The 15,187-nt window shown below is 45.3% G+C and overlaps 1 protein-coding gene across 2 annotated transcripts in view; it reads left to right on the top strand.

The window, feature by feature from the left end:
• Positions 1-2,427: 2,427 nt before the first annotated feature.
• LOC139392166 (tubulointerstitial nephritis antigen-like) overlaps positions 2,428-15,187 on the top strand; it is a 64,089-nt gene continuing 51,329 nt past the window's right edge. Inside the window, exons 1-2 of one of the 2 annotated variants that reach the window (XM_071139938.1) lie at positions 2,428-2,793; positions 11,170-11,480. In XM_071139938.1, the coding sequence (XP_070996039.1) occupies positions 2,687-2,793; positions 11,170-11,480 (418 nt within the window). In that variant the 5' untranslated portion in view covers positions 2,428-2,686. The remainder of the gene's footprint in view (positions 2,794-11,169; positions 11,481-15,187) is intronic. The other variant, XM_071139939.1, reaches the window with a different exon arrangement.

The following is a 15,187-nucleotide window of genomic DNA, read 5'->3' as shown; positions in this document are numbered from 1 at the left end:
GCGAACTGGGGACCTCTGTCGGAAACCATATCTTAAGGAATGCCGAAGACTCGGAACACATGGTTAATTATCAACTCAGCCGTTTCCTTGGCAGATGGTAACTTAGTCAGGGGGACGAACCTGGCCGCCTTAGAAAACCTGTCGATGATGACTAGGATAGTAGTATTACCATGGGACGGAGGAAGGCCAGTAATAAAGTTCAACGAGATATGGGACCAGGGTCTGTGGGGAACAGGTAAAGGGTGAAGGAGTCCTTGAGGGCGGAGGTGAGAAGACTTGCCCTGGCAGCACACGGGGCAGGCCTTGACAAAAGTGGCAACGTCTTCTTTTATGGTGGGCCACCAGAACTTTCGCTGGATGAACTCCAAGGTGCGACCTACGCCCGGGTGACAGGTGAGGCGAGAGGAGTGCCCCCACAGAAGGACCTGGGTCCTCGCTGCCTTGGGGACAAACAACCTTTCGGACCCAGTTCGATAGCTTGAGCTCGTCTCACAGTATCCTCAACTTGCCACGAGATCGGGGCCACGATCTTAGCAGCAGGAAGGACAGGCATGTCAGTGTCGTCTCGAATGGCAGTAGCGTAAACTCGGGACAAGGCATCCGGTTTGAGATTCTTCGACCCGGGCCGATAGGTGAGGATAAACTGGAATCGATTGAAGAAAAGAGACCATCGAGCTTGTCTGGAGTTCAACCGCGTCGCCTGCTGGATATACTCCAGATTTTTGTGGTCCGTAAGCACTTGAAACGGGTGAGAAGCCCCCTCGAGCCAGTGTCTCCATTCCTTCAATGCCATCTTAACCGCTAGGAGTTCACGATCCCCCACATCGTAGTTCCTCTCGGCCGGGGTAAGCCGGTGTCAGAAGAAAGCGCAAGGGTGGAGCTTCTTGTCTTCACCCCTCTGAGACAGGACAGCTCCAACACCAACCTCTGATGCATCTACCTCCACCACAAAAGGTTAATCCGCAGTCGGTAGTGTCAGAATGGGAGCAGAGAGGATGCGCTGCTTGAGTCCTTGGAAGGCCGTCTCAGCTTCTTTTCCCCACAAAAACCTTGCGTTGCCACCCTTGGTTAAAGCTGAGAGAGGGGCTGCCACCAAGCTGAAGTTCTTGATGAACTTGCTGTAAAAGTTTGTGAAGCCCAGGAAACGCTGAACTTCCTTAACGGACTTGGGGTGGGCCAATCCGCTTCCGCCCCTACCTTCCTGGAGTCCATTTGGACTCGACCAGGTTCCACTACAAATCCCAGGAATTGTACTCGGGATGAATGGAATTCACATTTTTCCGGCTTAACGTACAAATGGCTGTCTAGGAGTCGTTTGAGTACTTGTCTGATATGCTTTGTGTGTTCTTGAAGGGAGCTCGAAAAGATGAGGATATCATCCAAGTAAACAAACACGAATATGTTAAGCATATCTCTAAGCACATCGTTTATGAGCGCTTGGAACACAGCCGGGGCGTTGGTCAGGGCATCACCAAGTATTCGTAGTGACCAGTAGGCGTGTTGAAAGCGGTCTTCCACTCATCACCGGGTCTGATCCGCACAAGATGGTATGCGTTCCGCAGGTCAAGCTTAGTGAAGGCAACTGCTTCCTGGAGCAGCTCAAAGGCTGTGGCCATAAGGGGTAGCGGGTAGCGGTTACGGGCGGTTATGGCATTGAGTCCCCGGTAGTCGATGCAAGGATGTAATCCACCATCTTTTTTGGCCACAAAGAAAAACCCTGCTCCCGCCGGAGAGGTGGATGGACGCATGAGGCCTGCTGCCAGAGCGTCCTTGATGTAGGTATCCATAGCAGCTCGTTTGGGAGGAGATAGGGAAAAGATCCGACCCCTGGGGGGGCAGGCCTCAAAAGATAATAAAAAATAAATAAACAAGACCAAAAACAGAGTACCACAAGAGCGTCCAACTGGGGCAACAAATGTTCACAGCATCACTGGGGCTGGGTGCCAACATTCAAACACAGAGCAAAGAACTGAGGAAAACTAAGGGTTTAAATACAATCAAGAGAAACGAGGCACAGGTGCAAATAATAACTGGGAACAAGGGAAAACAAAAGGGTCAAAAAGCACAATGGGGGCATCTAGTGACCAAAACCGGAACAACCCTGGCCAAATCCTGACAGATAGTGGACATATTGTAAAGGTGTGTTCATGTTGCCTGGCTACCCAGACTCCTTGGCTGACCAAACGCTACACCATGCCATTGGACATTAGTTTAGCGAACGACAGAGCAGCGGAATAATTTTGTAACAGTAATGCTACTGTTTTTACTGCAGCTGTGCTAACCACGGTACAGGTGAGTCTTTTCAAACCACCCTTTGTCAAGTTTTTCTAGTGGCCACTAGGGGGTAGCGAGGTGGTCACTGTGCCAAAGGGAAACAAGTGGATGACCCTGTGGTGATGTCACAAATTAAAAAAGCTTAATCACAGGGACAAAATAGAAAGAAAGAGCTAAATGGCAGTTGCTTTTGAAAATAACTGTTTTAGGTTTATTCAAGAGAGAGAGAAAATAAGGATTAGGCTAGGAGTCAGAAGGATAGGGCAGAGAGAGAGTGTGAAGGAGGGGGAGGGAGGAGTGGTTTGTTCATACTTAGTGGCTGTACAGTATATATAACTCAGTTGTTTAGCCTGACAGTGCAGTGAATGAGAAGAGAGTGAGGGAGAAAGGGAGACAGACTTTCTCTCTGTGTATGAATTACAGAGAAAGCAGCAGAAAATCATATCATCTTTTACAGGACTGGGTTTTTCTATTGGATTACAAACAAGAAGAGAGATTTTCACAGAACACACATACAAGGTAAAATGGATTACCTCTTTCCCTCTCTCTGAGCCAGATCAGACAGGTGCAGGATTCACATAATTATCTAAAAAATGTAACAAACATTTTGGAAGTAGGTTTGATGGTAAACAACTAAATAAATAAAGCTGGTTAGATTTCCTTGGCTATGCTAGTTTTGATATAATGTGATTGTAATTAGCATTTACTGTGACTAGTTTCAGTTATGTTCAGTCTTCCTAATCAGATTCTTAGGAAAGTTTGTTTTCAGAATTTGACCAGTTGTCTAGTTAAATAAAGGGTTAATAAAAAAAAGATTAAAAAAACTAGGATTTAACCCACATATAATACTACAAAATTAAACTTGATATGTGGAAAATGTCTGAAAGTGTAGTGTACATCTTATGTATTCTAGATACTAAGATTATTGTTCATTTTGTCTTTGGACTGTGTCTCCTGTTTTAAACCAAGGGAGGTTTGTGTGACACCTGTAAAATAAATGGTTGCTTTGTTTAGTGTATCCTTGAGTTGAGAATAAAAGTAAACAGAACTCAAGGACTCCATGACACACTCTTAGAACTCTCTAGAAATACCTCACTCCATTGAAATGCTTTTAGACTGATACCGACTGTGAGTGATTGAGTTATCTAGTGGGTTGTGAAGCAATGTTTCAAAGTTCAGCTGATCCTATTTGTCTATATGTGAAGAGAGGTGAGAGAGAAAAGAGAGTTGGTGTGTGTGTCTATGCGTGTGTGTGTGTGTGTGTGTGTGGGTGTGTTTGCTTGCGTGCATGTGTTTGTTTGTCTGGCTGTCTCAGCACAGGTGAATGATACTGCCCAGGTGAGATGAAACCAGGGTGTGTTGTGCTTGTTCAGTGTTCTACCCTCATGACTCCATACAATATGAGGCAGACAGGCAGCCGGCAATGGACTCTGGAAGTTGTTGAGCAGCTGGTTCTAGGGCACTGCATCCCTCTGATTTGCAGTCATTATGGGTTATAATAACTGTGGAATGTCTATAAGTTGGTTGTGCGATGAGGCTTTTCTGTTTTACTGTGCTGGAGGGATCAACAGCAAGGCTACAGCTGATAACAGTACTGTGCCATTCTGTATGTCTGAGGCGCTACCGTGGAACCAAAGCAAGGCTGACTACAGTACTGTGCCATTCTGTATGTCTGAGGCGCTACCGTGGAACCAAAGCAAGGCTGACTACAGTACTGTGTCATTCTGTATGACTGAGGCACTACCATGGAACCAAAGCAAGGCTGACTACAGTACTGTGTTATTCTGTATGACTGAGGCGCTACCGTGGAACCAAAGCAAGGCTGACTACAGTACTGTGTTATTCTGTATGTCTGAGGCGCTACCATGGAACCAAAGCAAGGCTGACTACAGTACTGTGTTATTCTGTATGACTGAGGGGCTACCATGGAACCAAAGCAAGGCTGACTACAGTACTGTGTTATTCTGTATGTCTGAGGCGCTACCATGGAACCAAAGCAAGGCTGACTACAGTACTGTGTTATTCTGTATGACTGAGGCGCTACAATGGAACCAAAGCAAGGCTGACTACAGTACTGTGTTATTCTGTATGTCTGAGGCGCTACAATGGAACCAAAGCAAGGCTGACTACAGTACTGTGTTATTCTGTATGTCTGAGGCGCTACAATGGAACCAAAGCAAGGCTGACTACAGTACTGTGTTATTCTGTATGTCTGAGGCGCTACCATGGAACCAAAGCAAGGCTGACTACAGTACTGTGTTATTCTGTATGACTGAGGCGCTACAATGGAACCAAAGCAAGGCTGACTACAGTACTGTGTTATTCTGTATGTCTGAGGCGCTACAATGGAACCAAAGCAAGGCTGACTACAGTACTGTGTTATTCTGTATGTCTGAGGCGCTACCGTGGAACCAAAGCAAGGCTGACTACAGTACTGTGTTATTCTGTATGTCTGAGGCGCTACCATGGAACCAAAGCAAGGCTGACTACAGTACTGTGTTATTCTGTATGTCTGAGGCGCTACCATGGAACCAAAGCAAGGCTGACTACAGTACTGTGTTATTCTGTATGACTGAGGCGCTACCATGGAACCAAAGCAAGGCTGACTACAGTACTGTGTTATTCTGTATGTCTGAGGCGCTACCATGGAACCAAAGCAAGGCTGACTACAGTACTGTGTTATTCTGTATGTCTGAGGCGCTACCATGGAACCAAAGCAAGGCTGACTACAGTACTGTGTTATTCTGTATGTCTGAGGCGCTACAATGGAACCAAAGCAAGGCTGACTACAGTACTGTGTTATTCTGTATGTCTGAGGCGCTACAATGGAACCAAAGCAAGGCTGACTACAGTACTGTGTTATTCTGTATGTCTGAGGCGCTACAATGGAACCAAAGCAAGGCTGACTACAGTACTGTGTTATTCTGTATGTCTGAGGCGCTACCGTGGAACCAAAGCAAGGCTGACTACAGTACTGTGTTATTCTGTATGTCTGAGGCGCTACCATGGAACCAAAGCAAGGCTGACTACAGTACTGTGTTATTCTGTATGTCTGAGGCGCTACCATGGAACCAAAGCAAGGCTGACTACAGTACTGTGTTATTCTGTATGTCTGAGGCGCTACCATGGAACCAAAGCAAGGCTGACTACAGTACTGTGTTATTCTGTATGACTGAGTCGCTACCATGGAACCAAAGCAAGGCTGACTACAGTACTGTGTTATTCTGTATGTCTGAGGCGCTACCATGGAACCAAAGCAAGGCTGACTACAGTACTGTGTTATTCTGTATGTCTGAGGCGCTACCATGGAACCAAAGCAAGGCTGACTACAGTACTGTGTTATTCTGTATGTCTGAGGCGCTACCATGGAACCAAAGCAAGGCTGACTACAGTACTGTGTTATTCTGTATGACTGAGGCGCTACCATGGAACCAAAGCAAGGCTGACTACAGTACTGTGTTATTCTGTATGACTGAGGCGCTACCATGGAACCAAAGCAAGGCTGACTACAGTACTGTGTTATTCTGTATGTCTGAGGCGCTACCATGGAACCAAAGCAAGGCTGACTACAGTACTCCTGTATGTGACATGACACCATTTGCCCTTAATAAGGTAATTCTGGTCACATGTCCATTTACAGTACATAGACTTGACCTGTGATTTGGTGATGGTGTGGATGGTGTTTAGTCATGGTGTTGATGGTGGGGTTAATTAATGGTAGTTGGTGATGGTGTTTGGTCATGGTGTTGATGGTGGGGTTAATGGTAGTTGGTGATGGTATTGATGGTGGGGTTAATGGTAGTTGGTCATGGTATTGATGGTGGGGTTAATGGTAGTTGGTCATGGTATTGATGGTGGTGTTAATGGTAGTTGGTCATGGTATTGATGGTGGTGTTACTGGTAGTTGGTGATGGTGTTTGATGGTGGTGTTACTGGTAGTTGGTGATGGTGTTTGATGGTGGTGTTAATGGTAGTTGGTCATGGTGTTGATGCTGGTGTTAATGGTAGTTGGTGATGGTGTTTGGTCATGGTGTTGATGGTGGTGTTGATGATACAATCACACACAATAAGATGTGGCTGGGGGCCATTGTTTGTCCGTCCCATGGCTGTGCAGAGAGTGAGAGTTTACACACCAGCCAAAAAGGTGTGGTCAAGATTCTCTCCATGTCGGAGTGGCATTGACTAAAATACAATAAAATAGAATACAGTATAAACATATGAAATGAGTAAAACAGTATATTCATAAACATTATTAAAGTGACCAGGGATTCTTTGTCTATGTACAGTGCCTTTGGAAAGTATTCAGACTCCTTGACTTTTTCCACATTTTGCACATAGAGCATTATTCTAAAATTGATCAATTAAATAAAAATCCTCATCAATCTACACACACTACTCCATAATGACAAAGCAAAAACATTTTTTTTTAAACATTTTTGCAAATGTATTAAAAATACAAAACAGAAATACCTTATTTTAAAAGTAAATGGAATTGATAAAATGTACTTAAGTATCACAAGTAAAAGTATAAACCATTTCAAATTGCTTATATTAAGCAAACCAGAAGGGCTGATTATTATATATAGTTTTATTGATGGATAGCCAGGGACACACAGCAACACTCAGACATAAATGACAAATGAAGCATTTGTGTTTAGTGAGTTCGCCAGATGAGAGGCAGTAGGGATGACCAGTGATGTTCTCTTGATAAGTGTGTGAATTGGACCATTTTCCTGTCAAAATGTAATGAGTACTTTTGGGTGTTAGGGAAGTAAAAGTTGGCTAAAATATAAATAGTAAAGTACAGATACCACCAAAAACTACTTAAGTAGTATTTTTTACTTAAGTACTTTACACCACTGCTCATTAGTTACACCAGTGAAGGCAGTTGTGTCTGGATTTAATGTTTATCATCTGTTGTAGTCTGCTTGATGTACAGCAGGGTCTCATTAGATTTAACAGAGAAATCATTAAGGTAATGAGATCCCAGAAAGATCCCAGAAATGTCCATACGCACAAAAAACACTCATTTATTTACATCTCTGTCGGTGAGCATTTCTTCTTTGCCAAGATAATCCATCCACCTGACAGGTGTGGCATATCAAGAAGCTGATTAAACAACATGGTCATTACACAGGTGCACCTTGTGCTGCGGACAACAAAAGACCACACTAAAATGTGCAGTTATGTCACAAAACACAATGCTACAAATATCTGAAGTTTTAAGGGAGTGTGCAATTGGCATGCTGACTGCAGGAATGTCCACCAGAGCTGTTGTCATAGAACTGAATGTTCATAGTACGCAAGTATAAACACCATGGGACCATGCAGCCGTCACATTGCTCAGGAAGGAGACGCGTTCTGTCTCCTAGAGATGAACGTATTTTGGTGAGAAAAGTGCTAGTCAAACCCAGAACAACAGGAAAAAGATCTTGTGAAGATGCTTGAGGAAACGGGTACAAAAGTATCTGTATCCACAGTAAATGAGTCCTATATTGACATAACCTGAAAGGCCACTCAGTAAAAAAGAAGCCACTGCTCCAAAACTGCCATAAAAAAATCCAGACTACGGTTTGCAACTGCACATGGGGACAAAGATTGTACTTTTTGGAGAAATGTCCTCTGGTCTGTTAAAACAAAAATAGAACTGTTTGGCCATAATGACCATCGTTATGTTTGGAGTAAAAAGGGGGCGGCTTGCAAGCCGAAGAACATCATCCCAACCGTAAATCACGGGGGTGGCAGCATCATATTGTGGGGGTGCTTTGCTGCAGGAGGGACTGGTGCACTTCACAAAATAGATGGCATCATGAGGATGGAAAATGATGTGAATATATTGAAGCAACATCTCAAGACATTAGTCAGGAAGTTAAAGCTTGGTCGCAAATGGGTCTTCCAAATGGACAATGACCCTAAGTATACTTCCAAAGTTGTGGCAAAATGTCTTAAGGACAACAAAGTCAAAGTATTGGAGTGGCCATCACAAAGCCCTGACCTCAATCCTATAGAAAATCTGTGGGCAGAACTGAAAAAGTTTGTGCGAGCAAGGAGGCCTACAGACCTGACTCAGTTACACCAGCTCTGTCAGGAGGAATGGGCCAAAATTCACCCAACTTATTGTGGGAAGCTTGTGGAAGGCTACGTTTGACCCAAGTTAAACAATTTAAAGGCAATGCTACCAAATACTAATTGAGTGTATGGGAATGTTTGACCCCATGGAAATGTGATGAAATAAATAAAAGCTGAAATAAATCATTCTCTACTATTATTCTGACATTTCACATTCTTAAAATAAACTGGTGATCCTAACTGACCTAAGACAGGGAATTTTTACTCTGATTAAATGTCAGGAATTGTGAAAAACTGAGTTTAAATGTATTTGGCTAAGGTGTATGTAAACTTCCGACTTCAACTGTATATATAGTACATGTGTAGAACAGGAAAGAGAGAGGCGTGGTCTGTAGGACAGGATAGAGAGGCGTGGTTTGTAGGACATGATAGAGAGGCGTGGTTTGTAGGACATGATAGAGAGAGGCTTGTTTGTAGGACAGGATAGAAAGAGGCCTGGTCTGTAGGACAGGATAGAGAGGGAGGCCTGGTTTGTAGGACAGGATAGAGAGAGGTGTGGTCTGTAGGACAGGGTAGAGAGAAAGGCGTGGTTTGTAGGACAAGATAGAGAGAGATGTGTTCTGTAGGACAGGATAGAGAGAGAGGCGTGGTCTGTAGGACAGGATAGAGAGAGAGGCCTGGTTTGTAGGACAGGATAGAGAGATGTGTGGTTTGTAGGACAGGATAGAGAGAGAGGCCTGGTTTGTAGGACAGGATAGAGAGAGAGGCCTGGTCTGTAGGACAGGATAGAGAGGCGTGGTTTTTAGGACAGAATAGAGAGGCGTGGTTTTTAGGACAGGATAGAGAGAGGCGTGGTCTGTATAGGACAGGATAGAGAGAGAAAGAGGCATGCCCTTTGGGACATTTCCTGAAGATTGACAAATTAGCTCTGACAGACAGCAGGAAGTTTGTTTCCATGATGACGTGATGGCTTTATATTCTCATGTTGATGATAATTATGTCACAACCCCCCTTTTGGACTGAGCGGTGGTGGAATGTCCCTTTTTTAATAAACAGTGAAGTATTGCATTGAGTGCTATTTTAGTGTGGCCGCATCGAACAACGTATTGTGCAAAGAGACCCCAGAGAGCCATATTTATAGCAGGCTTACAGGCTTTGTCCCAAATGTAACCCTATTCTCTACATAGTGCACTACTTTTGACCAGGGCTGCACCCTATTCCCTATAAAGTGTACTACTTCCTATGGTCCCTGGTCAAAAGTAGTGCACTTTATAGGGAAAAGGGTGTCATTTGGGACAATGACACAGTCTAGTAATGTCTCAGACCTGAAACCATTGAAATACAGTAACAGTATTGGGCAGTTCAATCTTTGCAGCTTTACCTTTCTCTTCATCATAGTGAAGTATAGATTTGCACGGTTCAAATTCAAATACAGTAGAACATTCTGTGAATGCTATAGAGTTCTTTGAAGAGTAGCGTGAGGATTTGTGGAGAGGTCCCTTAAAATCTTGACCTAACCTGTTAGATGTAAACGCCCCATCTGTTTTGGAGTATGCAGCATTCCTAGTTATTGTTGACAGCCCTCTCATTACCTTCATCATCCAAGGTATGTCAAAGCTACATAATATAGGCCTCCTCCTTCTCCTCATCCTCCTCCTTCTCCAGCTTCTCCTCCTTCTCCAGCTTCTCCTCTTTCCATCTTCCTAAGAACTCTCTCCAGCTGTTAAATGACCCACTGAGTGTGACTTTTGGGCTTGCTGTTAGATTTGAATATATTATCACACTGTTAGACCTACATATCTCACTTGTTGATCTCTAAGCAGGACTAGGCCTGTCATCTTATTCAAATAAAATCAAATTTATTTATATAGCCCTTCGTACATCAGCTGATATCTCAAAGTGCTGTACAGAAACCCAGCCTAAAACCCCAAACAGCAAGCAATGCAGGTGTAGAAGCACGGTGGCTAGGAAAAACTCCCTAGAAAGGCCAGAACCTAGGAAGAAACCTAGAGAGGAACCAGGCTATGAGGGGTGGCCAGTCCTCTTCTGGCTGTGCCGGTTGGAGATTATAACAGAACATGGCCAAGATGTTCAAATGTTCATAAATTACCAGCATGGTCAAATAATAATAATCACAGGCAGAACAGTTGAAACTGGAGCAGCAGCACGGCCAGGTGGACTGGGGACAGCAAGGAGTCATCATGCCAGGTAGTCCTGAGGCATGGTCCTAGGGCTCAGGTCCCCCGAGATAGAGAAAGAAAGAGAGAATTAGAGAGAGCATACATAAATTCACACAGGACACCGGATAAGACAGGAGAAGTACTCCAGATATAACAAACTGACCCTATCCCCCCGACACATAAACTACTGCAGCATAAATACTGGAGGCTGAGACAGGAGGGGTCAGGAGACACTCTGGCCCCATCCGATGACACCCCCGGACAGGGCCAAACAGGAAGGATATAACCCCACCCACTTTGCCAAAGCACAGCCCCCACACCACTAGAGGGATGTCTTCAACCACCAGCTTACCATCCTGAGACAAGGCCGAGTATAGCCCACAAAGATCTCCGCCACGGCACAACCCAAGGGGGGGGCGCCAACCCAGACAGGAAGATCACATCAGTGACTCAACCCACTCAAGTGACGCACCCCTCCTAGGAATGGCATGAAAGAGCACCAGTAAGCCAGTGACTCAGCCCCTGTAATAGAATGAATCTATTAGGATTTTGACAAATGTCTGACCTGACACTCTATCAGTGTCTACATAACTTATGACCTGCTCATAGCATCCTAACAGATGTTCTTCTTTGTCCCTTCTGTCAGGGTAGAAATGAAGCTTCTAGCGGCCATAGCAGTGGTGCTCCTCCTGGTGGTGTCGGAGAGTATGGCGGCCAGAGGCACATCCAGGAGGACCAAGAGGGAGCTGATGAGCCCGCTGCACATGGGGGGAATCAGGGACCCGTTTGGGTCGTACTGCGAGCGGAGAGGGGGCTGCTGCCCGGGCCGGGACGACCAGTGTACGGTGCCCTACCTGGACACCATCTGTTACTGTGACCTGTTCTGTAACCGAACCATCTCAGACTGCTGCCCTGACTTCTGGGGCCACTGTCTGGGCATCTCACCCCCTTTCATTGGTAAGTGAGAGGGTGTGTGTGGGGAGGAGGGTGTGTGGCGGCGGGGGGGTCGTATGGTGTGTGCGTGTGTATGGGCCTGCCACTTAGGATTCAAACAGAAAGGCCCAGTACAGTGGAGACCTGTAGAGTAGCCAAAGTATACAGGTCCCACACTGAGTGTATGGGACTACTGAATGAATGGCAACTACCAACTGCTAATCCTACGCACAGGCAAAGTTATGTTTCAACTGTCACAGTACATTAGGTAGGAGGTCCCATTGGCCTGTGAAACCTTAGCACACTGTGGTAAAATAAAATATTATTTGTCACATGCTTCACAAACAACAGGTGTAGTCTAACAGGGAAGTGCTTACGGACGCTTCCCAAAAATGCAGAAAGAAAAAAAGAGAAATCTTATTTTTCTATTAACTCAAAGAATAAATACACAATGAGTAACGACTTGGCTATATACATAGAGGACCAGTACCTAGTCGATGTGCAGGGGTACGAGGTAATTTAGGTAGATGTGTACATATAGGTAGGGATAAAGTGACTAGTTAACAGGATAGAAAATAGACAGAAGCAGCAGTGTATGTGATGAGTCAAAAGAGATTAGTGGGATCACTTTCTCTGCTTTCACAGTATAAACATGCTTCACCTACACTATAACTCTGCTAGTCGTTGTGGAGGTGTAAAATGTTCTGCTGGCAGCAGGGCCCAACCTGAGAAGAGACCAGGAACAGTAGTCTTCTTATTAGTCTGAGACAGATGGAGGGGGAGGTCGGAGGTCAGGAGAAAGAATGCACACTATGCAGAGAGAGGGAGAGATAGGCGACGGGAACGGGACAGGAAGTAGGGACAGGTCGAGGTAGGTATGTGCTCGCTAGATGACAGGGAGGTTGCGTTTCCCAAAGAGGGACATAAACACACCTTAGCCTGTGGGAGACGGGGGAAAGAGAAAGGAGTGACACCTTCATTTCTCACTCTCTCTACCTCACTTGCTCTTTCCCATCTCTCAGCTCACCTTATCAGACAAACTGTAGGATAAATTCCAAAACCATTTCATTCAAATCATACACTCACCCCACTTTTGACCTCCTCCTTTTCCACAACAACCAGTGATCCGGGTCAACAGCATCAATGTAACAGTATAGCTTCCGCCCCTCTCCTCGCCCCAACCTGGGCTCGAATCAGGGACCTTCTGCACACATCAACAACAGCCTCCCACGAAGCATCGTTACCCATCGCGCCACAAAAGCTGCGGCTCTTGCAGAGCAAGGTTAACAACTACTTCAAGGTCTCAGAGCGAGCGACGTCACCGATTGAAACGCTATTAGCGTGCACCCCGCTAACTAGCTAGCCATTTCACATCGGTTACACTAGTTCCCACTCCACAGAACCATTAGCTCAAGTAAAGGGTTAGGTTTAGGGTTAGGTTCACCTCTCCTAGTTCCCACTACACAGAACCATTAGCTCAAGTTAAGGGTTAGGTCATCTCTCATAGATCGCACTCCACAGAACCATTAGCTCAAGTTAAGGGTTAGGTCATCTCTCATAGATCACACTCCACAGAACCATTAGCTCAAGTTAAGGGTTAGGGTTAGGTCATCTCTCATAGATCGCACTCCACAGAACCATTAGCTCAAGTTAAGGGTTAGGGTTAGGTCATCTCTCATAGATCACACTCCACAGAACCATTAGCTCAAGTTAAGGGTTAGGGTTAGGTCATCTCTCATAGATCACACTCCACAGAACCATTAGCTCAAGTTAAGGGTTAGGGTTAGGTCATCTCTCATAGATCACACTCCACAGAACCATTAGCTCAAGTTAAGGGTTAGGGTTAGGTCATCTCTCATAGATCACACTCCACAGAACCATTAGCTCAAGTTAAGGGTTAGGGTTAGGTCATCTCTCATAGATCACACTCCACAGAACCATTAGCTCAAGTTAAGGGTTAGGGTTAGGTCATCTCTCATAGATCACACTCCACAGAACCATTAGCTCAAGTTAAGGGTTAGGGTTAGGTTTAGGGTTAGGTTCACCTCTCCTAGTGCCCACTCCACAGAACCATTAGCTCAAGTTAAGGGTTAGGGTTAGGTTTAGGGTTAGGTTCACCTCTCCTAGTTCCCACTACACAGAACCATTAGCTCAAGTTAAGGGTTAGGGTTAGGTTTAGGGTTAGGTTCACCTCTCCTAGTTCCCACTACACAGAACCATTATGGAGTAGTGATGGAGTTAAGAAGAGTTTCTCGATACACTCGTGAGTTAATATACTGTAAGAAACATAATAAACAAATCCCCATCAAAATCCATTCAGTTTAAAAGCTGGAGATATCTATTTTTTGCATGGGCTGCGTCTCAATCGACCACATCTGCCGATGTCGGCCCACCGTATCTGCAGCTACGGCTGTGTTTGTCAGACTATGAGACATCCCGAAAATGGTTCTTCTCACGAAAACGTCTGTAGTGTCATGGGACTCGTCTGAAGTCGGTAACGCTGATGTGCCAAGTGTCTGTACTGTGGCGTCTGAAACCGTGTAGGCTACAAACCAATATGTTGCTCTACGTGCCCCGGGACTCGTCTGAAGGTAACCCATACAAACCAATATGTTGCTCTACGTGCCCCAGGACTCGTCTGAAGGTAACTCATACAAATCAATGGAAGTATGGAGATCGTTTTGTGCCAACAAAAATAACGGGTTAAATATGTGTCCCAAAAAAATACAATATTTTCAGAGCTTTCTTATGTCTCCTAGATATAGGACAAACACTTCAAAACCTTTTGTTAACTCTCTCACTACACCTCACAGCCAGGGTCTTACTGTTAACTCTCTCACTACACACCTCACAGCCAGGGTGTTACTGTTAACTCTCTCACTACACGTCACAGCCAGGGTGTTACTGTTAACTCTCTCACTACACACCTCACAGCCAGGGTGTTACTGTTAACTCTCTCACTACACACCTCACAGCCAGGATGTTACTGTTAACTCTCTCACTACACACCTCACAGCCAGGGTGTTACTGTTAACTCTCTCACTACACCTCACAGCCAGGGTGTTACTGTTAACTCTCTCACTACACCTCACAGCCAGGATGTTACTGTTAACTCTCTCACTACACCTCACAGCCAGGGTGTTACTGTTAACTCTCTCACTACACCTCACAGCCAGGGTGTTACTGTTAACTCTCTCACTACACCTCACAGCCAGGGTGTTACTGTTAACTCTCTCACTACACACCTCACAGCCAGGGTGTTACTGTTAACTCTCTCACTACACCCCTCACAGCCAGGGTGTTACTGTTAACTCTCTCACTACACACTCTGTGTGTGGTGTGTGTTTGTGGACACGTGGGTGCCTGCATGGCTGGTAGCTTGGGTGCTTTCCCTCTCCTGCTGGCGTTTGAGCATGCCCGTGTGTGCCCCTCATGCCTGCGTGCCTTTGTGTGTCTGTGTGTCTGTGTGTGGAGTGTGTAGTGTCGTGTTAATGATCCATGGTATCACCATCTTAAAACAATTCCATATGTTAGCCCCCCGCCACCCCAACGGCTTAGACTTTTAGAGTTAGACAGACAGACAGACAGACAGACAGACAGACAGACAGACAGACAGCTAGCTAGCTAGCTAGCTAGCTGAAGGAGGAGTAGCTTCTGGAGTGTTACAGTGTTACTACCATAAATCACACAGCAGTCTCCTGCAGGGCCCAACACAGCGTTGGCTTCTGACC

Source organism: Oncorhynchus clarkii, chromosome 32, assembly GCF_045791955.1.
Source record: "Oncorhynchus clarkii lewisi isolate Uvic-CL-2024 chromosome 32, UVic_Ocla_1.0, whole genome shotgun sequence".
NCBI classification, from domain to species: domain Eukaryota; kingdom Metazoa; phylum Chordata; class Actinopteri; order Salmoniformes; family Salmonidae; genus Oncorhynchus; species Oncorhynchus clarkii.
Note: the sequence above shows the minus strand (reverse complement) of the source record. Positions and strands in the feature narration are given on the sequence as shown.